We start from the raw sequence: 23,552 nt of genomic DNA, 5'->3' as shown, positions 1-23,552 counted from the left end.
GCTACTTCCCGGCCCATCTAGAGGCGGTGTTTGGAGTGTGTGACCGCCACTGCGGGCATTCCTCTTGAGAAGTGGAATCTCCAAAGAGACTGAAGTTGAAGCTAAAAAGCCCGTCCATCTTCCGTTGCTTCCTCTTCTTCCTCCGATGCAACGGAAAGCCGAGACGGGATTTGGGCCACGACAGCGGTTGACAACTTGTCCAAGTCCATTTCTGGGGTCCACGATACCATCATTCGGAGGAGAATGGGAGGAGCCTCCCAGTGGACAGTGGACACTCGACCCGACACTCACCACTCGGCAGCAACCACGGACTCTCTCACCAAGACACCTTTTCTCTTTCCGCGGATTGCTTGGTGCAGGTGCTGCGGGCCTGGCTGCTGCTGCTCACCTCTCGTCTGCTGGTCGGGGAAAGAGAGAAAAGCTTCCACAAGTCTGATCGCCACCCTCGACACTGATTGGCTCAGATGTTTGCTACGGAGGGTGATAAACCCCCTGTTGGTGCTGCAAATCCAATGCACCAGGGGGCGGATGGAGACCTGGGAGTTCCAGCGAATCCAGCAAATCCGCCTGCATTTTGCGCACTTGAGCCAATGGTCAGACGTACAAGTCCTACCTCACACAATCGACCTTGATAGGGTCGCAGTGCCGAGTGTTGTGAACAGAGTGTGAACAAGAGTTTGCACTTCTGCCTGCCTCGAGATGATGATGATGCATTTCTGCGCTGCTGCTGCAATGCTGCACTGCATCAGCTTTCAATTTCCTTGACCGTCAGTCATGGTGACAGTCTCAGCTTTTAGGTTGCCGTCCGTACGCCGTGTCCCGTTTGGGGTGAGATGGGATGATGGGATTCATCGCTATGCGGTGGTTGGTGATGTTCGGCATCAAGATACGGAAGAGGGTTTCAAATGGACTCGTTCATGTTGCGACCCTCACCCTATCCGATGGATGATTCATCCCCGTTGTCTTTCCTTTTTCCGCCGCTATTCCCAGACAGACATGATAGACCAGACCATACTGCCTCGACTGCGTAATGACTTTTTGCAGACTTTGCCTGAGCCTGCCTGACACGGAAAAGGTGTGTTGCAGCGGTAACCCCGGGTCTCGATTCCATTTCACCGTCAGACGGGCGGTGGCGGCTTGCATTTGTTTGGATCAGCAATTCCGTCCAATGCTTGGATGCTTGACCTCTCGCTTTTTCCGTGTGTTGCCATTGATGGATGTTTCACAGCCTGACTTGGTCCTTGGGCGCGCCCTGCTGCTTCACCCGTTGATGGCTGGAAGAGCCAGGGGGGCCTGTCTTGGGAGGTAGGAAGATGCTGCCTTTATCGCCGACCCGGTCTGCCTTGATGCTTTTCTCAACACTCGGATTTTACTTCTTCAAACATTGGCGTGGTTGGGGGTTTGAGTCTCCAAAAATCGCGGAATCGCGGGCCCGCGGGCATTTCCTGGAGGACCCACAGCGGAGGCCCTCAAAGACAACCCCAAAACAGACACGCACCCCCTGCTAAGTATCATTGGTGCTGATGACGCAGACACTCCCAAGCCATCCACGCCATCTCGAGCCCATGATTCGTTGCCATGAAACTGATGCCAACGACTCGCTGATACCATTGATCGTCCATCGAACCGTCCACCGACCGTCCCTCCCCATCGCTGCCTGGAGCCTCACCTCAGCATTAACGAGCAAACAAATAGCATCAAGCACTGGGCGACGACGACACAATGGCGTCCTCCCAAGTCAACCTTCCGCCTTCCCTCGAGGCGAACCGTATAACAGCCCTGCCGCCCTCGGCCTACTACATCGCAGATTTCATCAGTGAAGAGGAGGAACAGCAGATTCTTGAAAAGGTATCATTATGATTAGCAAGTCGTTCCCTGGCTCCCTCTTCATTCTCTAATCACCATGACGGGTCAAAAAAGGTTGAGAGAGCTCCCAAGGCAAGATGGCGTCAACTCACCCATCGCCGACTTCAAACATGGCCCTCGGATCTGGTCAAAAACACCCTGCTAGATGGCCAACCACTACCAGATTGGCTGGAAGAACCCATCATCTCGCGTTTACTCTCGGTCCCAGTATCGCCGTCCTCGTCCGATAGCAGTGACGATGACAAAGAGAAGAAGCAGCAGCACATCTTTGCGGATAGCCCCCACGGCCGACCCAACCACGTCCTTATCAACGAATATCCTCCCAACACGGGCATCATGCCGCACAAGGACGGAGCGGCATACCACCCCGTGGTCTGCACAGTGAGTCTCGGATCTAGTCTGTGTCTCAACCTCTACAAGGCCAAGGAAGACGGGGCCCTTGATCCGGAGCCTGTGTGGAGGATCCTCCAGGAGCCGCGCAGCCTGTTGATCACCACCGCGGACCTGTACACTGAATACCTCCATGGCATTGACCCTCTTTCGGCCGACGTGAACATGTCGTCGAAGACCATTGCAAACTGGAGTCTCCTCCGCGAGCCATCGCTGTACGAGAATGGGGAAAACCAGAGGGGAGTTCGGGTCAGCCTCACGTATCGCGATGTTCTGAAAGTCTCCAAGTTGGGGAGCAAGTTGGGTCCCATGTTTAACCGTCGTCCGTGAGTTACGAACGAACAAACAAACAAAAAAGAAATAGAAGATCAGAAAATGAAGGGAATCATATTCCACTTCGTTTCCACCGCCCTGCTCCCAAACTTCTCGGCGTACCACTTCCGCGTTCCTGACGCCGTCACCCCGAGGTTGACCACCACAAACGCCAAAGCACACAGGAGCGTCTTGTTGAGCAGCTCTCCCTTGGGAGCGGCAACGATCGCGAGTGAAAGGTAGACCAGGCATTCGCAAAAGTAGTGAGGACAAATCAGGTGGCGGAACAGGCCCAGTTCAGGAAGGGAATACTTCTTCAACCCGGCGAGGTGCCTGTGACATCTGTACTGGTTGATCGAAGCGTAGAGGAATATGACGATAGCAACCAGCGTCTTGAAGAATGGCATGGCGTAGTCGATGGCTCCTGTGGATTGGTAGTCCAGTATGGCCCCTAGACAGACACACTCATGTTAACACACCAAAATACCACAACACTTTTACCAGGAAACACCTTACCAGATTCCTCAACCCAAACAGCCACACTAGTAAACAGATAATAACTCAATCCCAAAACCCAATGCACGATCCACATGGTAGACTTGGACTTTCCGTGCACTAACGAGTCCTCATACAGCCGCCTGCTTCCCTGGAGGAACATCATGGTCCAAGCCAGGCCGACTTGGCCGAGAGTAACTGTAACTGAAGAAGACCATTCTCCTCCCGCTCCTCCTCCTCCTTCGTTACTACTTCCCTTCGCCGGAGTCGGAGAGGAGGCATGCCGGGCTTGAGTTTGACTAGATGCAACTGTCCTCAACAACCATCCATCACCAACAAACTGCCAAAGCCATATCAGCGAGCATACCACGGAAGCCACGTAAAACGTGATAAACCATGAGTGCGGAACTTGGCCGTAAGAGGTGAGTGTGTTGATTAGTGAGAGCAGCCACTTTCCGTAACCATTCTCCTTGGCTTTAGCTTCTTTGCCTTTGGCTTCCCTCCTGCTGGTGTCGTTCTTCCCCTTCTCCTTCCCTCCTGCTTCAGACACAGCTCCACCAGACTGAGACTGAGATAAGTTGGACTCGGAGGACTGAGATTTCCTCGCTCCATAATCAACCAACAACCTCCTCACCTCCTTGGGCATAGCCGCGACAGCCACCACCGCGCCCGCAGCAAAGAGGTAATAGGCTTGGCACCATTGTGAGGGGGTGATTTCGGTAAGAGTCTGTAGAAGCGCTGCTAGTGCAGTGTTGTTGTCGAGTAATGGCTTCCACAAGTCTTTCATCTTTTTCTTGGTAAGTGATTTGTTGGGTGATGATGAGTGGTTGGATGGCTTAGTTCGATATCTCTTTCGAACTTCCAATGTGCCAGCGAGGTGAGTGAGTGGTCGTCGTTGGTCAGTGTCGGTCTACCTAGACTAGCGAGTTTGGCGGTCTTTGACGAACGGTCGCCTCGCTGTCGACTTTCCACGTGTTGATTATTCTTTTGTTCGTGAGTGTCGAACGAGGGTCGTCAGTGCCAGTTGTTGGTTGGACTCGCCGGTTGTCTCTTTCCGGGTCTCGGGCAGCATGTGAAGTGTCAGTCAGGGTTCAGTGTTCGTTGGCAAGCGCGAACGACTAGCGCACCGTCCGGTTGGTCCGTGCTTGGCTAGCGGAGTGCGCTGGTTGTTGCAGTTATCTAGCTTCCACTTCTTTTGGCAGCGACGAGTGACCTCGATTGACCTTAGTATCCAAGCAACGGGGGAAGATGGAGTTCACAGCAGGTGAAAAGGACCATTATTTGTTGATACCGCATTTGGATATCCTACAACATTACTAATGAACAGATGGAGAGATACGGTTTGTAGACAGGTACGGTGTGGTGGTATTTCAATCGTCAACTGGGAAATAGAAACCAGGACTTTTGAAAGAAATATCGATGATCGGTTTCACTACTCACTAGTCCTACTACCAAAAATGATACTCTCTATCCCATCACTACCTTTCTCCTCACGAACCCCAAACAACTTGATTCCCTACCCAGCCATCATATGATCCTAAAAGGTGAAGCCACCCTGTGACCAGAATTCGGAGACTGCGGCGACAGAGGAACAATAGGAGAGAGACTCATAGTCACACTACTGGCGCCATCCGCGCCCGAAGCCTCGCGAGTCAGATCCGTGCTGATGACCAAGTCTTCCTGTCCCTTGAGGTGCAACACGATCGTCAACCCGTGAATACCTGTACCTGGGTCATGGTGACAACCAGTTTCCTCTTCCGACGACCCTTCCGCTTGCCTTACAATCTCTTGTGGTGGTGGTGATGTTGTGTGTCCGTAATCACCTTCATTCGGCGGCGTCTCGTCGTCAGAGCTCGTCCTCTCTCGATCAGCCCGACGAAGACCACTACGGTGATCATGGATATCAGCAGACGACGCAATCGGGGCTTTCTTCGGTGGTGGCCTGTTGCCTATCATCTTAGCAGTGGGCGTAGAGGTAACATTGGAGTTAAGCAAAGGTGCCGTCTCACTCTCCCTTCTAGTTGTTGTTCTGTGGTTGCTGCGTTCTGTCCTGTCTATAATGGCATCACGGGTCTGATAGGATGTCACCGAGGAGCGCGAGGGAAGGGACGACAAGCCTGTAGCATCGCTGTAACTCTGACGGTGTATATCCTCAACTGCTGGAGGTGATTGAGGGCGCTTGGCTCGTTGTCCAGTGGGCTGCCGAGCCGAATGTAGTGACGAGCGTTGCTGTTGCTGTAGCCACTGTTGGCTATGGCTGCCGGAGGAACGTGCGGTGGTTGGCGTCGGCGTTCGATTCTGGCTGTGACGTCTATCGCCGCCGGCGCGCTTTGCACCTTTTCCTGAACTTGGAGTAAGCGTTCGGCCCGGCCGTAATTTCGGAGTTGTGACCCCGCTGCGAATGGTTGAGGGGGTAGAACGGCCCGAGTAGGTGGAATGGTCGGACTGCATATCTGAAATTCGGTTGATGACTGTGGCCAGTCCAGTCTTGTTGCCGCTTCTGCTGTCTGCTTGAAGCGGATGCCGGTTCCCCTTGCTTGGCTTGGAGGCCTGTTCAGATACTGGCAAACTGAGAATCCGCGCCTTCAGATCCTCGCTAACTTTGCGGCTGACCTTTCGGGCGTGCCCATGTAGTGTTGTCTGTTCATGGAAATCACCGCTATGTTGGTAACCCCCGTGCTCTCCTTGTCGCTCATGTACCCCGTGACGCGACTCCTCGCCTTGCTTGACAGCCTGTTGCTCTTGCTGATCAAGCTGAGGAAAATATGGGTTAGTGACAGTTTCGGGCGCTGATGTCTCCTTAATGGCATGACTACCGACAGAAGCACCAGTTCGTCCACTGTCGCCAGTAATGGTTGTAGCCGTACTGGCCACACTTCCAGTCCGAGTGTTATTTGCGGGAGGTTCAGCTCTCTTCGTCCGCTGGGCATTGCCCCCTGTTCTCGTCGATGGGAATTTTAACCATAGCGGCGGACTGGAGACCTTCACCTTGGGCATATAATACTGATTAGTAGCATTAACACTACTACCACTGGTACTTTTCACGGTCTCGGCGTCCGCTCCTGGAGATTCCTCCGATGCCCGTGAGCTTGGCCCATTCGCGAGTTTTCTAGCCTGTCGTTTCACTGCTGAGAACTGTCTTGCCACACCAGGTTGAGCGGGCAGAGGAGGAGACGGCGATACAGCAGCCACCGGTTTTGGTGGTGAGATCCACCTGCTCGTATCAGGTGTCTTTCTGACATCGATGACCATTGTACGAGGAGGAAGAAAAAGGGGTGGAGGCAAGGCCGGGTGCACGGGGGACGGCGAAAACGCTTCAAGGGTACCCCGAGTTTCTTCCGATGAAACAATATGGGTATTTTGTGCATTGCGGACAGATGAAGATATGTTTAGTGTGGGTGTTCCTTCCGTGCACTTTGTAATGGCCTGGCTGAACTCCTCGGTAGCCGGGGCGAAGGCATGCTGATGCAACGATGGCCTGTCTTTGGTCTCAGAAGGCGGGCTTGTTAACCTTGTTTCATTTTGCACATTGGAGGATCGTTTGCGATGTTCTACTTCTTGAGAACCTGCGGGATCTTGACTGGCGTTTCCGGCTTGTGCAAGTGCATAAGCTTCTGGTGATGACACCAATGCGGGTTCGGCTGTCGAGGCCCGTGAATCAGAAACTACTGATCTGGCATTCCGGTCGGCCACCACAAAGCGGTTGCTTTTCTTTAAACAGATGGTCAGTCAACGTACTAGACCATTTATCTGAGTGGGCAAAGTGACATTCTGATCTTGTACAGGAGCAAAAGGAAGAAAGTCGGCGAAACCTCAGAGGGAGATTGAGCACAGGTTATGCCAAAAGGGATCATCAAAAGAATGGGAATTTCGAATGCTCACCACTGATTCCCTCTTCCCAATGGCACCACTCTGGATGTCTGTTGTCGTTGCCTCACCCGCTGCGGATGATGTTACTGCTGGCCTTTCGTCAGGTTCCGGATCTGGTTTGCGAATTTTCCTGATCGGCTTCTCCGTAGGCATGGGTGGCTCCACGGTGTTGGGACTATGATCAACCGACTGAAAAGGGTCAAGAGCCTGGGATGCTGTGACCACTTTTGTGACATTCTCCTCCGCAACGACTTCCCGCTGGCAATTTCGACAGAATGGGTGACCACAAGAGGGACAATACAGTTGTGCCTTGACATCACCGCCACATATATGGCAATGAAATATCTTCCAGAACCTCCGGACTCTCGACATGTCGACACCTTCGGCCTGGAGTTTGTCGTGGTGCTCCTTGATTCTCGATTCGTCTTCTTCGTCGTCTTCGTCCCCTTTGTCCGATAACTAGCCGGGAGGCGGTGTTATGTCGTACTGGTCAAACAGCTGCCTCGCAGTCATACGCTGACCGCTAACTGGCGACGGTTTGACAACTGGGCCCGTGCGATTCCCAGATGATCGGGAAGATGAGTCATGCACTTCCGAAATCCAGTGATAACCAGGCGAGGGATTGCCTTCGCGATATTTGGGTGTGTTAGTTTTTGATCGTGGGTTAAACATTTCCGGCGAGTAGAATGTTCGGAACTGAGGCGACACTTTGGGACTGTCCTTGGGACGGTTTTGCCAGGACTTATCCCAGAATGCGTGGTTCCTGAAGTCGATTGGGTTGTCCCCCGGGTCGATTGTCCTCTTGTGCGTCGCTGGCTGTACGAAACATGCCTCGGCGGCAGACTTGCGCCCCCAACCAGACTATATTTTCACAGCTGCTGGTTAGACGTCACCTGAAACGATGGTGTATGGTGGCTTGATTCTCCGAAAATGAGGTCAGGGTGCAGTAAATTCGAACTCTAGGGGTAAGATTAGTTGCGCACAAACATACATGTTCGCTATTCCGATCGCGTTTCATACTATCAACCGCCGCGGAAGTCGTGTCTTGAGCCTTTGATAAGGCCAGAGTGGTAACGAGACAAGCTTTAGAATGAGACTATGCGGGCTCTGAGGGTATCGCAGAGTAGGAATGGGCGTCTCGTATTGTGTCGCTTTCAGTTGCTGAGCGCGACAAAATGAACGCCAGGTCGGGTAAGAGGTTGATTAAGAATGTTCATCGTAGGTTACGTAGGGAGAGGGTGATATTCGGCGTAAGGCGTTGAGGTTGTGGAGTTGGAAGTTTGTTGTCGGTGATCAAGAATTTGTAGGATGTAAGGTACACTCACCCTTCGCCAAACGGAAGTTGCTCATGTGAGCGAAGCTCGTGCCTTCCTATAGATTAGTGAATAAAACGGCTGTTCTTTCAGGCGCGACAGTCACGATGACCGATCACTAGTGGCCTTAAATAGGCAATATCTGTGCACACTCAAAGCAGCATGTTCAGACGTTCTCTCCTTAACTAAGATAGGGAATCTTGGTGTATGCTACAATGAGGGTAGGATTAAGGATGATGATACATCTATTTGAGAACAGCCTGGAGGGACTCGAGGACCTACGTCATATTGTCAGTAACCACAAAAACGGCGAAACCGCGCCCAACTATCCGCCTCCCCAACTTACCTCGAGCTCAACCTGGGCCTCAGCAATGTCCTGCTGGCTACCACCACCGCTGACAATCTTCTGGGCCTCGGCGATCTGAGCGCGGACGGCCTCGGCGCTGAAGTCCTCAAGGGCGTAACCCTCAACGGCGTTGATGCTGAGCTTGGAGCCGGGCTGGACAACGGCGAAGCCACCGGAAACTAGAACATCTCGTGTAAGCCCAAAGGGTACTTTGATATGGCGACATTTGTTGTTGCTGCTGCCGCTGCGGTTACGGTTGCGGTTGCGGAGGACTATGACGTACGGAAGTACTGCTTGTTGCTGCCGCTCTCCTCGATGACCTCGACAAGGCCGGGCTTCAGCTGCTCGATGGAGGGAACGTGGTTGGCGAGGACACCCATCTCACCGGAGACGGCGGGGATGTTGACCTGGACGACATCCTGGGACTTGTAGATGGCCTATATGCGGCAATAACTCGTCAGCCTGGTGCTGGACCATGATGGCATTCTCGGGCACATGTCAAGGTGGCATCGGATGGGCGTAGTCGAGCATCGATCGGACCGGGTCGCAGTCGTACCTGGTGAGGGAGGGAAAGGCTGAGCTTGATCTACATGACATGCGACAACAGTTAGAGCTATGATAACGATACGGGAGCTTGGGACTTTTTGAACAACAACATGCCTTGTCGGCGACGGCCTCAGCATAACCTCTGCGCTGGAGGGGGGCGCGGACGGCAGTGGGGCGCACCCGGAGGGCGGCACGAGCAATACGGAGGGAGTTCATGGTGATATGCGGTCTCAATTGAGGGCAGGCCGTCGTCGTTGTCGCGATCGGTGGTTCCGTCGTCAAGCAGTTTTGCCAATGGCCCAATGCTAGTATGGAGTACCGACCTCAAATTCGCTTAGCCGGGATCCGGGAACAAGGAATAATGTTTGTGCGGGGCCCGTCTTCTGAGAGCTTCAGCAAGCACCTCGAAGACTGGAGGGAGCTTTCTCTTCCAGCGAAGCACCAAAAGCTTGGCAAAGCCCCAGAACCTTGACGTCGGGCACGGTCGGGATGGTTCTTGGCTCTGCGGAAACTCCCGTTCTTCGATGATGCAACAAAAAGGAGACGACACACCGACTTAACACTTTGCGCGCCAAGAAATTAGGCAATCAACTTTATCCGTCTATCGAAGCTTTCGTCCAAGCAAGTCCACGTTGTTCGACACACCCATGCCACGTTCCCGCCGACAGCGGAGCACGAACCACCTTCCGAACAGAGCGACGGCGAAGCCGACCACTCAAGCTCCCACTGGCTCCGTATTGCGAAGTCAAAAAACGGCTGCCTGGCCTTTGGCTCACCTGCACCTTGTCAATAGTATCATGAAAATTCCCCAAACACCATTGCAACAACGGCACATCTCAAAACTGCCATGTCCTTTATCACTTTCACAACCTCCTTCTCTGCATCTTCACGTTGTTCTACATTCGGAATTTGCAAATCATAAAATAACCTCAAGGGCATAATGTATGCGGTGCGACCTGAAAAGGACCTCAGCAGGTCAATACCGGCAAGTTAAACTTCGTTTCAGTTTGGGCTGAATGCTTGATATCTCGTTTAGGCGTCCCGGGTGTGTCAGCGCTTGAAACCTTGGGCTCATGATCCTCTGGCCGGTCACGCTTGTCATCGAGCATCTCGAGCTTGCCCATGCTCCCATATTGAAGGGACCGACAACAACGACTATCATATCACAAACCACAGCGCTATTCCCATGATGAGCGCACATTGGACCCCGTGGTCTATCTTAATCCCTCATTGTCGTCCATCCACGCCATCGCAATCGCATGCCATCGGACAACGACCGAGATTCTCATGCAGCCATTGCACCAAGGGTCCATAGGGCTAATGAGGAGGGGTCGGGTCCAACCAGAGGGAGTCAAAATGACCGGGAATCACCAAATTCGTCCCGCAATGCGCAACACTACATGTTGATCCTCCCCCGACAAGACCGACCTTTCCTGCTTTGGCACGGATGAATGCGAGTGTTATGCACAAGTCAGGCCATGCGAGCCGCACGCTTAACGTCTCCGCCCATGCCTTTGCCAACCACTTCATCGCCGAAAAGCTGCTTCTGCCAACTTTGTCGCCTTGCGAAAAGGACTATCACAGCCAAGCGCGCAAAAGGGCCGGTTTGTCTCGGGGCCCGCGATATCAAAATCTTCTTCCTGAGACAGTCAGGCGTGGCCAGATGGGTAGCGTGTAGTTCAACCAATGGGCCTTCCGGTTCCAAGTTGTTGAAACAGCTCTGCCAAGAAGCGCTTGCTTCTCGCGCCTCAAAGTGAAAATTCGCTAGGTTCGGCACTTGATTCGGTTGCCTCCGAGCAACGAAGCAACATGAGGTCACAAAAGACAACTGGAAATGTGGGTTCAAGGTCATCACGAACCGAGGTGAAATGGATAGGGGCCTTCGGAATGTCACTTTTTGATATTGGGGGTCCTGACTCTTTTCGAGATGGTGACACTCCCACACTCCGTTGGACGGGAGCAGTCATCTCTCTGACATCCAACGCCATCCAACCGGTGCGGTAACACAAGATCCAATTTCTTGCTTCACCGCCCTAACTGTCGGAACGTGCTCTTATCGAAGGCGTGGATTTGGCCACTCTTCGAAGCGCTTGGCGAGCGCATGGCACACTTCTGAGAAAATTCGGTGCTTGCTTATCGAAGATCAGCGGTGGTCGGTGGAAGAGGATTGGCAGTTCAGCCTGGCCCTCCACATGGCGGTTTCGGTAGAGGCTGAGGAACACTTGTCGCGCAACCTGATCGTCTGGTGCTGTCTGATCTCCCGTCGGATTTCCAAATCTGTCTTCAACCAAAATCCGATACCAAATCTCCGGCCATGCGATCCTTTTCGGAATGCGGGGTCAGCCGGGTGTTTCGTTTTATTCTCCCGTCAAGCGAGCGTGGGGTGTCTTTTCCATCGAAACACACAACTGACACCGCCCCTAACGTTATTCGCAATGTTGACTGATTGGCCGCGTTGCGCTTCGGGATGACTGTGCCCGCAATGGTTGCGTTGTGCGCATCCATCCTTTCGCTTCAACACAGGCAATATTGGACGAACACGAACGACGACAGCAACGACACCTTCGGAATGTGGCTGTCACAGTCAGAGTCAGTCCCACGCCGGCTAGCGTTGAGCAGCGGCCGGCGGCTTGGTCGTTTTTGGTATACGCAGCACGTAGTGGTGCGGAGGGTCACATCGCCGGTGTCCACCCCCAAAGTCAAATGCAACGTTTATTAAACAAACGTCAACATAACGGAGTCAGCCTCCACATTCAGAGGTCCTCCCAGAGGAGCCGTAGGCTCGTAGCGTGGACAAGCGAGAGGGAAGCGTACCAGAAGGGGAGTGGAGGCAACTTTCTCAAGACGTCGCTACGGTCGCTGAACCCGAATTCTGATGATGACAGTTCCCACGGTCAAAGTGGACATCAGACGGGTATCAGTTCCCTTTTGTCCGCTGGTATCCTCTTCCTTGATCCTCCCAGAGCTCCTCATCGTACGGCCACCGTTGCCTATCTCGCCTCTAGTATCCTCAGCGTGTCATGCACTTTTCTCAGTATCGTAAGCTTTATCTATAGGGGTCCACAGGCGCCATCGAGCTGACTTGTACTCTAAACCGGCGTATAATCTCTATAGACGTTGAGATGAGGTAAGATTGGTGCTTATAGGCAGAGTGTAGGATATGACTTTCAGCTTGGCTACGCCACGAACGATAGGCTCGCTAGAGAGGTACGGTGGCCCAAGTGTTGGCTATGCTCAATTGAAAGTTGGTTCGAGCTCTCAGCTGCACCCAGCTGCCAGCCTTTTTATATCAACGCCTCCATATCACTTGCATACTCAAATTGGAAGACTCACCCCCATCTAAAGGCATCACATTATCCATCATATTCACAACTCCCATCAACTCCCATCAACTCTTATACCTCTCATCAACTCTTATACCTCTCATCAACTCTCATTCATTCCTATTGCCCGGAGAGAGCAAGAGGGACAGGGAAATCCATTTGCATTGATACTCTACCCCAAAGTCCAAAATTTGGAGAAGAAGCGAAGGATCTATGTGCACTACTACCTTGAAAAAGTCTTGGCAAACCTCGAGGCTCTCATTCACTCTCTAACCAAAATTTGGAGAAGAACCGGGGGATCCATTTGCACTGCTACCCTAAATCTTGGCAAACCTCGAGGCTCCCAAATCTCATTAACTCTCAGAGTCTCAGCTCATTACACCCCTTCGACTTCAATTGACTTCCGTTGCCTCTGGTTGCTTCATTACTTCATTGCTTCATTGCTTCATTGCTTCATTGCTTCATTGCTTCATTGCTTCATTGCTTCATTGCTTCATTGCTTCATTGCTTCATTGCTTTATTGCTTCATTACTTCATTAGTTCGATAGAGGGTGTTGCATTGGATTGTAGAAGCTACCCTTTAGTGTGAATCTAGTGCCTGCAGCTGGCACGGGCCATTTTCTGACCAAACTTTTTCAATTGAGCATAGCCAACACTTGGGCCACCGTAGAGAGGCCAAAGCTGAAGAAGCGGAATGTTCATGATGTTGCATGTCAGCCAAACACTCAACCCCCCTTTTGCTCTCTGCGGACAGCCGCATAGGGGAATTCCTTCCGGGATGACAGACACCGACATGTCTGAGTCTTGTGAGCTTGTGGTTCACGAAGCCCTACCATCCATCCATATCAGCAAACAGTCAGCTGCAAGCCTTCTGCAGGTAACTGTCTTGCTGGTTGGGCATACGGTAGGTGGGACCCTAACGCAAATCATTTCACAGACTCATCCCTACCTCATGCGAAATTGTTTTTGGGGTACAGTAGCTTCCATCTGCGCACCAGTATGAAGCTTCCAAAGCTTTTTGCCAAAAAGATGGAGATGCGAAAAGAAAAATCGAACGTCTCTCTGCAAGGTTACCCAAGGTCTACGGCGAAGCCGCCGAGAGAAGGGAGTCCCTGTAGAGAGATTTTACTATAGCCTCCTGTTTGTACGGGGGTGCGGGGGTTCCTACTAGTCCTGTGGAGAACAAACGTAAAGGGGGGTCCCTAGATCTCAATTGCGCAAAACCTGCTGATGGCTAGCAACCAAGAACCTCCGTCCCATTTCCATGACAATTTCGTCACTATAGTACAAGGCTGACGCTGCGGATAACGCGGGTGTAATGATTTGAGGTGATGCCCTGCCTCTTAGGCCCGACAGCCACGCATCAGCATAGCATGAAGTGTTGTCAGGATTTTCAAGACCCACGCACAAAATCCAAGACACACAGAAACTTGAATCGTCGAAGAATGACGAAGTCATTTACTACAGCCCAGTATAGGGGCGTGCACGGACTCCCTCGCAAGAAACATGGGATGGTTGGCGGTGCTACGGTAGCCGTGGATAGCCTGTCTTTTTGGCTGTTCTCGCTACAGTACCATTTGCTTGCTGCAGTTGCGGTACCCGAAGGGAGGGTCAGAAATTGGCGTGGACATGATTGGCTCCATTCCGGTCTGTTGCATTCCGTTGTTGAGCTCGGCACCGGGCAGCATCCCCTACCAGCCTCCGTTCTGTTCAGTCCTCCGTTGTCCGGCCTTCTGAACGGGGCTCCTAAACAACAGAAGCCAAGCTGCCTCTTTACCGTCTCTTCAAAAGGTGAAACAAATGCCCTGAGTCGTGGTTCTCTTGGCCATGCTTGGCTCACCGAGATCACAGCTGATCTCTGGCTGTTATCACACAACGGTGAAAGTGTCTGTGAGAGGGTGACGGTGCAGCGAGGTGCCACAAGGACGGAGCGGCGCCATAATGGAGCCCAGCCTGTGTTCAGAGAAGAGGGACCCGACCCGACCTCCTCCGGTGAAGTCGGACCCCCTGACACCCTGACATTCCGAACTTCTTTCGGCCCTCTCCTGGGTCTTTCGACGGTATCCCGGCGATTGGACGTCGGAGGGATACGTACCAGTGCGAGTACCACCCTCTCTTCAGAAGCTCCAGAAGACAGAGGTGCTCCAATCCGAAGTTCCAGCGAGCGTACTCGGTTCCCACTCCATCCATCCACTGGAATCAATGAAAAAAAAATTCAATCAGCGAGATCAGAATCTGCCAACAACGCAAAGGTTAGCTGGGTAGACTCGAAATGATCCCTGGGTAGACTAAACCCACTTTTTCGGGCGCCCAGCCATGAGCCGCGCAAAACCTTCGGGGGGGCACCAAACGATGTTTATGAAGTTATTCAGTGTCGTCAATCTAATCAATTGTCGCCTACTATACTACTGTCTCAAACGCCGCCTTAGTTCAGGTGTTGTACGTGAAGCGTTCACTATTAGTGCTGCCCACCGTATAAGTACTGGGGATGGTGCTGGAAGTTCGCCCTCTCCGTCCTGCTAAAGGTAATTAGCTTACTAAAAGTACCTAGCACTTAGGGTAATACCAAGACAATAGAGATAAAAATAATAATGTTGATATTGATATTGATATCGACAACGACATCAACAACGATAGTGATAGCGATGGAGATAACGATAGCTTCGAAAGAATTGTAGCATGAAAAGAGGGCGCGTATAAATACACTTGGTTGGCGATAGTAGTTAGCGATAGTAAGGTTGATAGGCGCGGTTGGGGGCTAGAGATTGGCTGGGCGCCTGAAAAAGTAAGTTTAGTCTACCCAAGGATCATTTTGAGTCTACCCAGCTAGCATTTACAAAGCGCATGCAGCGGGCTATATGCTAGATCATGGGCCAAGAGAGTTGATCATTCGTTCCCGACCTCTCCTTCAGTGGATGGGGGTCGTTATCCAGGTCCAAAAAACTGGCCCAAAATGGAAATTCTCTAGCCGTTTATCGTTTTCTAACATGTCCCTTCAACATTTTCGCTCTGCAACCTAGAATGTAGTAATGCACCCAAAAAGCCCCCTTTTGGAGCTAGCTGAGTTGCGAAAATAAATATTCAGCACTGCGTGAGCATGTCAATGAGTTTTTTTCTAGTAGTTTCCTTATTAAAAAGTGAAAAAACTTAAATAATTGTTAGAATGGAGATGTTGGGAGGTATTTTAGAGGGAGTTTTGTTGCGAGGTGCTATTCCCTTTTGGGCCAATTTCTTGGACCTGGATACTGCTCCTCCAGTGGATATCACATACAAAGGCAGAGACAAAGGAGACCCCCTAGTAGTATTTTGTTAAATTTGATGGTGCAGAATTGATTGATTAAAGAGTGTATGACTGACTCGCCCAGAAGGTATAGGAGGTGTTGGGGTAACCCAAATATGCTCAGAAATCAAGTAATATTAGGTAGCTGGAGCGCTAACCTCTATATAGTATGGCTAAAACTACCCTTGAATCTGATATACTCCTTTACTTGTAAACTTTCTAAATAGGGTAAAAGTGAAGCTATTTATAGAGTTTCTCTTTTAGTACGTTAATTTCTCTAGCCAAATTGTGAATATCCTTTAGAATATTATCCGGAAATTCCTTATTTATCCCCATCTCTTTATAAGTTGGTGTATTCGCTATTCCTATTAGTTCGCAAAACTTCTTATGCTCCAATTATCTTAGAACTTTCGTTAGACCGTTAATTAGTATCCTCTTTATTTTTAAATATTTAATGTGGATCCTTCCTTTTATAATCTCCTACTTTAATTAGTAACGATAGATATCGATATATTTAAATTTGGTTATTAATTTTATAACCTCGATAGTAAATATTCGTACCGTTTAGGTATTATTATAACCGATGATGGGGATATCTTTATTAAAGGAAATATTAATTTCCCTATATAAACGTATAATAATAATAGCTTCCTTTATTATATTTAAAATAGAAAAGAGTTCTACTTCTATTATTAACATTGATACCGTCTTTTATTTAAAGAAACTCTATTTGCACGGCTATGTTTCTCTATTTGTACCGTAACCCACTTTTTTTTACTATATATATCCCTAACCCTGCCAGCGCGCATCGACCCCACGGCCCACCCGGACCGCGATAGGGCATTTACAGCATCCGAATAACGCATTCGCATTCCTGACAAAATATTCGTAGCTTCCAACAGAACATTCGCACATCTTTTATATCGCAGGTCAATTGCAGGCGCTGTCGCATGTCAATTCCTATCGCATATCAATTTTCTTAGTCATTTCAATCGCTTTTCGAGGAAGAAATGCCTTGTCGGGTATGGAGATTGGAATGCCCTGTCGGGGTTGCGAATGCGCTGTTCGGGGCTGTGAATGCCCTATCGGGAATGCGAATGCCCTGTCGGCGAAGCAAATACGCTGACCAAATGATAAAAAAGTGGGAAGCGGAATGCAGCGCTTTTGATTGGTCGGATAGAGTGGAGTACGGTACAGATAGAGAAACATAGCTATGCAAATAGAGTTTCTCTTTATTTAATAGTGTCCTAATAAACTAGACTACCAAAGAGGCTAATCGTAAATCCTTATAAATTTTTTTAATCTAGAGAATTATCAGTATATAATATATTTAAAGTAATTTCGAATTTTATTAACGTACTATAATAAAGGAAAAGATTATGGTAGATATTGGAAGGTATCGATCGACGAGTGGATACGGTACGAAGGTACGGTCAATACGGTTGTGTAGAGCGTTTAAAGTGGAGCAGAATAATATATAGAATATAGGGAATAGTAGTAAATTAGTCGAGATATCGATAAATGTCCAAGATACATTTCTTTTCCCCTTTCCTCGAGGGAAGCCCTCTTCAAATAGACTTTTTGGATCAATGAGTTATCGAGTGACAAAACCGTTTGTACTTTTGGAATCGTTATTTTCCGATCATTTTGACGGTAGTCTGGTTATTTTTATACGTTAGCTATAGAATCCGGAATTCGAATCCGAACTCAAAAGTCTTCTCAGATTTCTTTTTTTACTTCTACTCTATATGGTCGTTATATAACGAAACCGTTTATATGGTCGGAAACATTATATTCCGTTCTTTCTAATAAAGTTACGTATGACTTCGTTTGACTAACGTTAAGGCCGGAATTCGACTACGAAGGTCGAGGTCTAGATTTTCCTCTGGGTTTTCTTCCGGATTCTATTTAGGGTTGATCCCTATCGCAAATCGGACTTTTCTTCCAGACCGGAATTTTTCTCCGGTTATAAAAATAGTATTTATATATAAAAATATACATTTTATTTTTATACTTATATACTATTATTTAAGCTCGTAAATCCGTTATAAGTCTATTATTATTATTATATATATATTAACTCTATAATAACTAATAGTAGAATTGAAAGTAATATAGGATTTTATTAATAGCCTTATAATATCAAGGATTAGGATTATAATCATAGTGAATTAATTGGTTAGTAGCGAAGGTAATATTAGGCTGGGTAATTATAGCGGTATATATTATAGAACCGATAACGACTTAATATTTCCGAATTTTATTGAAAAAGGCTACGCTACTATAGGGTATAAATTCTTTATTATTTATTAGAATGAAGGTAAAGGTATAGGGATTCTTAATCAATTTAATAATTTTGTAAATATACTCTTATTAAAATAACTAAATATAGCCTACCTTTCGATTTTGAATAATTTTAATACCTAAAAATTATTAAAAGTCCTTACCGCTAATAAACTTATATTTCTCCTCTAATTTCTTCGTAACCCGAATAACTTTATCGTACTATAATTTATTAAAAGTAAAAATAATATTATCGACGTAATAGAAGATTAAAATTCTATTATATTTGAAAATACGTAGGTTTTCGAATAACGGTTTAAACCCTAAGCTTTTAAAAATACTATTCAATTCTCGCTACGACAATAAAGAAGTATATTAAAAATTATAGAGAGCTTTAAAGAATTTAAAAATAATATTATACTTTCAATAAGTAAGGAGTATATATATATAAATTTCTTTATCGAAATAAACGTTAATAAAAATATTTCCTATATCGTATTAAATAAAGTTGAAATTAAATTTAATGGCGTACGCAATAATTAATCGAACTAAACGGCTAGCTAACGTAGAAATATATATTTCCTTACTATAATTATATTATTAATCTCCTTTAATTATAAAGCGAACTTTTACCTTTAATAATTAACTATACATATTAAACTTATATATATATATATATATATATAATCGAAGATTTAAAGACTTCTAATACGGGAGATATTCTTATTTATTTTAACTTAGAACTTTATTTCTTTATAGCTATCAAGATATATTTCCTCTATTTACTTAAAGAAATTACCCAAATTATAATATTCGAAATCGTAATAAATCTTTAGGATTAGAGAAAGGTCTTAACATTTAATAGAATCCAACCTACTACTCTTAAAAATTAGATAGTTAATTTTTACCTTTATAACTATCTTATCCTACCGTTATTCTACTAATTAAACGAATTTTCTAATATTAAATACTACTTCCTATAATTCAAAAATTAGGAAAGAGATAAATTCTAATAAATTAATCATAAGCCTAATAATAAAGGAGTTTAATAGTATACTTAGCGGGGTAAAGTACCTAAATATAAAATTAATAAATATTTTACTTTAAACAGTAAGCTCTAATAATTTTAAACTGGTTTCGTTACTATCTTCTTAAAATTTATTATCAAAGAATAATAGTAAGAGAGGGGTAAAACCGTTATGTTCTATATTTTAAATCGTATTAAAGGGTTCGACATATCGTATAAATAATTAAGAAAATTATTTAATTCGGTTTAATAAATCGGCTATTTCGTCGCTAATTAACTTTAATCCTTCTTTAAAATCATTAAAATTCTCTAAATAAATTAAATCTTCATCAAAGAGCACATCATAAATATCAATAATATAATTAATTTATAGGTTCCAAACTTAATAAATAGAGGAAGTAGTATAACTAATAAAGAATCCGATCTAAGCCTTTAATTAAAGCTTCTTACGCCGTTACTCTTTCTTCTGTATAGTATTTGTTATTATATACACTTTATAACCGTAAATATATAAATAATTAAAATTAAGTTTACAGGGCTCAGTTTATACCCCCTTATATTAAGTGACGAAAATATAGAATTTTTTGTATAGTAACTTCTAATTATAAAAATACTTAAGCGATTGGTTAGTAAGGTAGATTATAATAAAGATGATTTAGGACTAGAAATTATAAAGGAAATTTACGCTATTCGTCATTACACGCGCTTTTTCTTTAATTATACCCCCTAAACACTTAATACCACCGTTTTAAATTTAGGTATTAAATATTAAAAGTTCGAAAATAATAAAGCGTATAATTACCTTATCCCTAACGTATTAATTATTAAATTCGTTATCGTACTTGATGTATTTAACTTTAACATTATACCAGTAATTAACTATATTAATAACCGAAAGGAATTCTTTAACGATAGATTTAATTCATCTATTCGCTATGTAGACGTCCTAAACGAACTTAATCTACCGATAGGTAATAAATATAATATATTTAAAATATCTTCTCTCTTCTTTATAATCGAAGAAATTAACTGCAAAACGTTCCCCCGGGCTAAACCCTCGGTCGCGTAGTTTTTATTCAATTTATCATTTAATCTTTAAAACACTATATACGTTATATTAATAGGTAGCGGGGCTTTTAAATTTAACGCCTTTAATATTATATAAATATTCGAAGATTTAAGGACGATAGTAACCGAATCGTTCGTACTAAAATTTAGCAGGCATTTTATATATACGACGGCCGGTAAAGAAATTAAAGTAATTTCAACGAATAAAGAAGGTAGCGCGGTTAAAGGAGAAGGGTAAATATTCGAAGACTATTTAGTAATAAATTTTTTAAAGGAAATAAAAGAGTGAGCCGTCTAGCCAACAGAGGTAGTTACTAGGGGGTTAATAATCCTAATAAAGATTTTACTTTTAAAGTAAGCGTAATTATATAAGATTTATAATAAAATTAAAGTAGAAGGCTATTTCTTTTAATTATAGCCTTAAAGTTTCCCTTTCTCCCTATATTTTTATATTAATAATCCTAAAACCCTTAATAGGTATTTAAAATTTACTAGCCTAAATATAATCTTTTAAAAATATTATTCGAAACGAAGAAAAACGATTAATTTCGTTGAAGATATAAATAGAAGCCCTAGAATCGAAGATTATAAAATTCTTAAGCTGGTAAATATCACCTTTACCGTTATTCGCGTTAAAAATGCCTTATTTAATAAGAAATATTAAATTATAAATATGAATTTCTCGTCTCCTTTATTATTATAATGTAGTAGTTTATATAGAAATAATAAAGCGGTCTCGCATTTAATTCCTAACCTTTTTAACTTCTTTACTAATTTCGGAATACTTCTAGAAATTCTTATTAATAAATTTCTAAGTAGGGCTACTTAATTTCTATTTAAAATTATCCTTAATTTTAAATATTAAATACTAATAGTATATTATTAAGTAAGGGCTTCGTTCGTAAACTTTATAAAATAGTATAGTACCTCCTTTCTTTTTTGGCTATAAAAAATCTTTCGTATTTTTATCCGCGCCGCGTTTTTTCTTTACATTTACCTTCTACTTTTTTTTATAATTAGAATTAGGAACGTCCTCTTTATTAAATGCGAATTCTTACGAATTAGAGCAGCTAGTACCTTAAATACTATAAATTATAGCCTTCATAAAATTAGCTAATAATATAATATATTCTAATATATTAATCCTTTTAAAATTAACGAATACGTCCTTATATTTTAAAAATATCTCTTCGAATTCGTTGTCGAATTTCTAAAAATTACTAGCCTAAATAAGTTTATATTTATAGACTATATCGATAAAGTTAGTAAACTATAAGGTAAGGGAAATTATTTTATTAATTCTAAATTTCTTCCCGTTTATAATAAGGATTTCCTAATTGAATAGTTACTTTTCGAAGTCTTTAAATTATTTCTTCATAGTTTTTTTAATAAAAGTTTAATAATTTCGACGAATTTTAGCAATTTAATTAATAGGGTAATAATTAATTTAACTTTTAATTTCTTTAAGCTAATCGTAGGTAGATTTATCCTATTTGAATAAAGTGTCGGTATAGTAAGCGGCAACGTAGGTACTTATCTAATTACGAATTCGGGTATTAATATCGTCGAAGTCTTTCTAATATTTATAGTAAATATTATATATATTATTAGTTCAGTTATATACTACTTTCCTAGCAATTATTCAGTCAGTAGAGGAGTTAAGAATTATATCCTCCCTAATATCCTATTCGGTATAGTATTTATTATCCTCCTCTTCTTCTTTTTCGTTTTCTTCTTCTAAATTTCCTTCCTTATTGTTTTCGTTAGCGCCGGCGGCGTCTTTTTCTTAGAATTAAATAACTATAATAACCTCGGTAACGGTACCGTTCGTATTAAAAGCTGTAATAATAGTTATCGTAGTTATAATTATGAACTTTTTAACTCGGATTCCTCTATTAAATTTAACGAGCTCCTTCTTTACCGCTAGAAGGCAATCCTTTACTTACTTAGTAAGGAAGAAGTCTTCCGGCTTTGGGGGTAGAACCCTTTAAATTATAAGTCCTCTTTTAAATAGTTAATTACTAAAGTTTAAGTTACTATTAGTAAGTTTCTTAAAAGTTTTATACTAATTGGGCTAATCGGAAGGGGTATTAAGGATAATTATAATAGCCTTATCGGTGGATTCTTTTAATAGAAATATAGTTAACGTTGTTAGTTTTGTAGGGATATTATTTATAATCAGTAATCGTAGCGTTAATTGTGAATATGCAACTCAGATTGTTAATTGTCAGATTTGATAGTACAGAATTAATTAATTGAAGAGTGTGTAACTAACTCGCTCAGAAGGTATAGGGAGTGCTAGGGTAACCTAGATATGCCTAGAAATTAGGTAATATCAGGTGGCTAGAGCGCTAACCTCCATATAGTATGGCTAAAACCACCCTTGAATCTGACATGTTTCGCCTGATGAAAGGCTCAACGTCAAGGGCGTCAATAGAGAGACAACAAGAGACAAAGCCAAGCACAAAACGTAACGGTGGGAGGCTTGGCAGAGGAGCTTCAGTTTGGAAACGAAAGCTTTGCAAAGGTGCCAAGAGTCAAAGACACCCAAGACAAAGCCGTTACACCCGTGTCTCTGTCGCCGCCTTCCCGCCGCCGCGTTCACTGGGCTTGCCCTTTGGTGTAACGAGCCCTACCTTCTTGTGATGTTAGCCCTAGGTACCTGTGGCTGCTCTGGATATTTCTCACCCTTTGTTTTACAAGTTTCTTTGTGTGATGATCAGCTTTGATTGTCTGCCATCACGCGCCGGTCCGTTGCAACACATGGACGAGAAGATGGTGTGGACAACGCTCCGGCTTACTGGATCAAAGCATATGAGCGACACTGAGCGACAGCCGACAGGAGCAAAATGTCAAGAATGTGTAACGATAGGTAGGGGCAAGGTCGAACTGCACGTGTGGTGGTCGGTAGGTGTACGTGTAACTCGCAGATATTGGCCGGTTTCTTATAGCTGCCTTATGTATGAGTTGCCATACGGGCACACGAACACCAAAGAAGCCCATCACAAGCTTACGCCCCTCGCCCTTTGCCCGGTTGAAAGCCTACACAAACACGGCAAGTGAAGAGATACTGTAGCCGATCTCGACCCCGCGGTGCGGTGGTGCTCGTTTGATTCACACCCCTTGATGCGGAGAAAGAGCCCTTGGCCGCGAGAGCATCGAGAAAGATACCTATTTCAGTCGTGGTGTTGATGCCCTGATGCCCAGCTTGGGCAGCTCTGGTGTAGTCGGGGGCGTATAAGAAATCTCAATGGGCCCGAGCAGTTGAGGCTCTCACTCGTCTTTCAGCTCTCTTCCTTGCACATTCAACTCGAGGGGACCTCCGTGTAAGCCACCGAACACAAAGATCCAGATCATTAGTTCCCTGCTTCGAAGGGAGCTGGAGGGTCGCACACTTACACTCAGACACACGCCCACACACACCAAACGAAAA

General features: G+C 45.3%; 4 protein-coding genes across 4 annotated transcripts; 1 reads left to right on the top strand and 3 right to left on the bottom strand.

Moving 5' to 3' along the window:
• Positions 1 to 2,058: 2,058 nt before the first annotated feature.
• Positions 2,059 to 3,850, bottom strand: B0H65DRAFT_430921 (uncharacterized protein; the record flags this gene model as incomplete). Its single annotated transcript, XM_062824914.1, has 4 exons — positions 2,059 to 2,331; positions 2,386 to 2,529; positions 2,664 to 2,992; positions 3,085 to 3,850. 4 exons carry the CDS (start codon positions 3,848 to 3,850, stop codon positions 2,059 to 2,061), a joined length of 1,512 nt encoding a protein of 503 aa, XP_062679728.1.
• A 740-nt stretch (positions 3,851 to 4,590) lies between these two features.
• On the bottom strand, positions 4,591 to 7,305 carry B0H65DRAFT_429897 (uncharacterized protein; the record flags this gene model as incomplete). Its single annotated transcript, XM_062824851.1, has 2 exons — positions 4,591 to 6,704; positions 7,002 to 7,305. 2 exons carry the CDS (start codon positions 7,303 to 7,305, stop codon positions 4,591 to 4,593), a joined length of 2,418 nt encoding a protein of 805 aa, XP_062679727.1.
• A 1,076-nt stretch (positions 7,306 to 8,381) lies between these two features.
• On the bottom strand, positions 8,382 to 9,616 carry B0H65DRAFT_270402 (ATP synthase delta chain mitochondrial precursor). The gene is made up of 5 exons (XM_062822745.1): positions 9,253 to 9,616; positions 9,149 to 9,178; positions 8,876 to 9,029; positions 8,593 to 8,771; positions 8,382 to 8,524 (listed from the first exon to the last, which is right to left on the bottom strand). Exons 1-5 carry the CDS (start codon positions 9,352 to 9,354, stop codon positions 8,492 to 8,494), a joined length of 498 nt encoding a protein of 165 aa, XP_062679726.1. The 5' UTR covers positions 9,355 to 9,616; the 3' UTR covers positions 8,382 to 8,491.
• Positions 9,617 to 13,844: 4,228 nt separating this feature from the next.
• B0H65DRAFT_473451 (uncharacterized protein) lies at positions 13,845 to 14,778 on the top strand (the record flags this gene model as incomplete). The annotated part of the gene is made up of 1 exon (XM_062827208.1): positions 13,845 to 14,778. A coding segment is annotated over exon 1 (812 nt), but the record flags the coding sequence as incomplete, so codon positions are not given.
• Between the last annotated feature and the right edge of the window lie 8,774 nt (positions 14,779 to 23,552).

Source organism: Neurospora tetraspora (assembly GCF_033439725.1).
Source record: "Neurospora tetraspora strain CBS 560.94 chromosome Unknown B0H65scaffold_6, whole genome shotgun sequence".
NCBI lineage: Eukaryota > Fungi > Ascomycota > Sordariomycetes > Sordariales > Sordariaceae > Neurospora > Neurospora tetraspora.
This window is presented reverse-complemented; position numbering and strand designations above follow the sequence as displayed.

What these genes read in the sequence shown, in the direction of transcription:
- B0H65DRAFT_270402 (XM_062822745.1), bottom strand. Translation starts at nt 9,354, where the DNA reads ATGAACTCCCTCCGTATTGCTCGTGCCGCCCTCCGGGTGCGCCCCACT. An exon ending in GCCTTTCCCTCCCTCACCAG is followed by an intron (nt 9,030 to 9,148) that starts GTACGACTGCGA and finishes TGCCGCATATAG; the next exon opens with GCCATCTACAAGTCCCAGGA. An exon ending in AGGCCCAGGTTGAGCTCGAG is followed by an intron (nt 8,525 to 8,592) that starts GTAAGTTGGGGA and finishes AATATGACGTAG; the next exon opens with GTCCTCGAGTCCCTCCAGGC.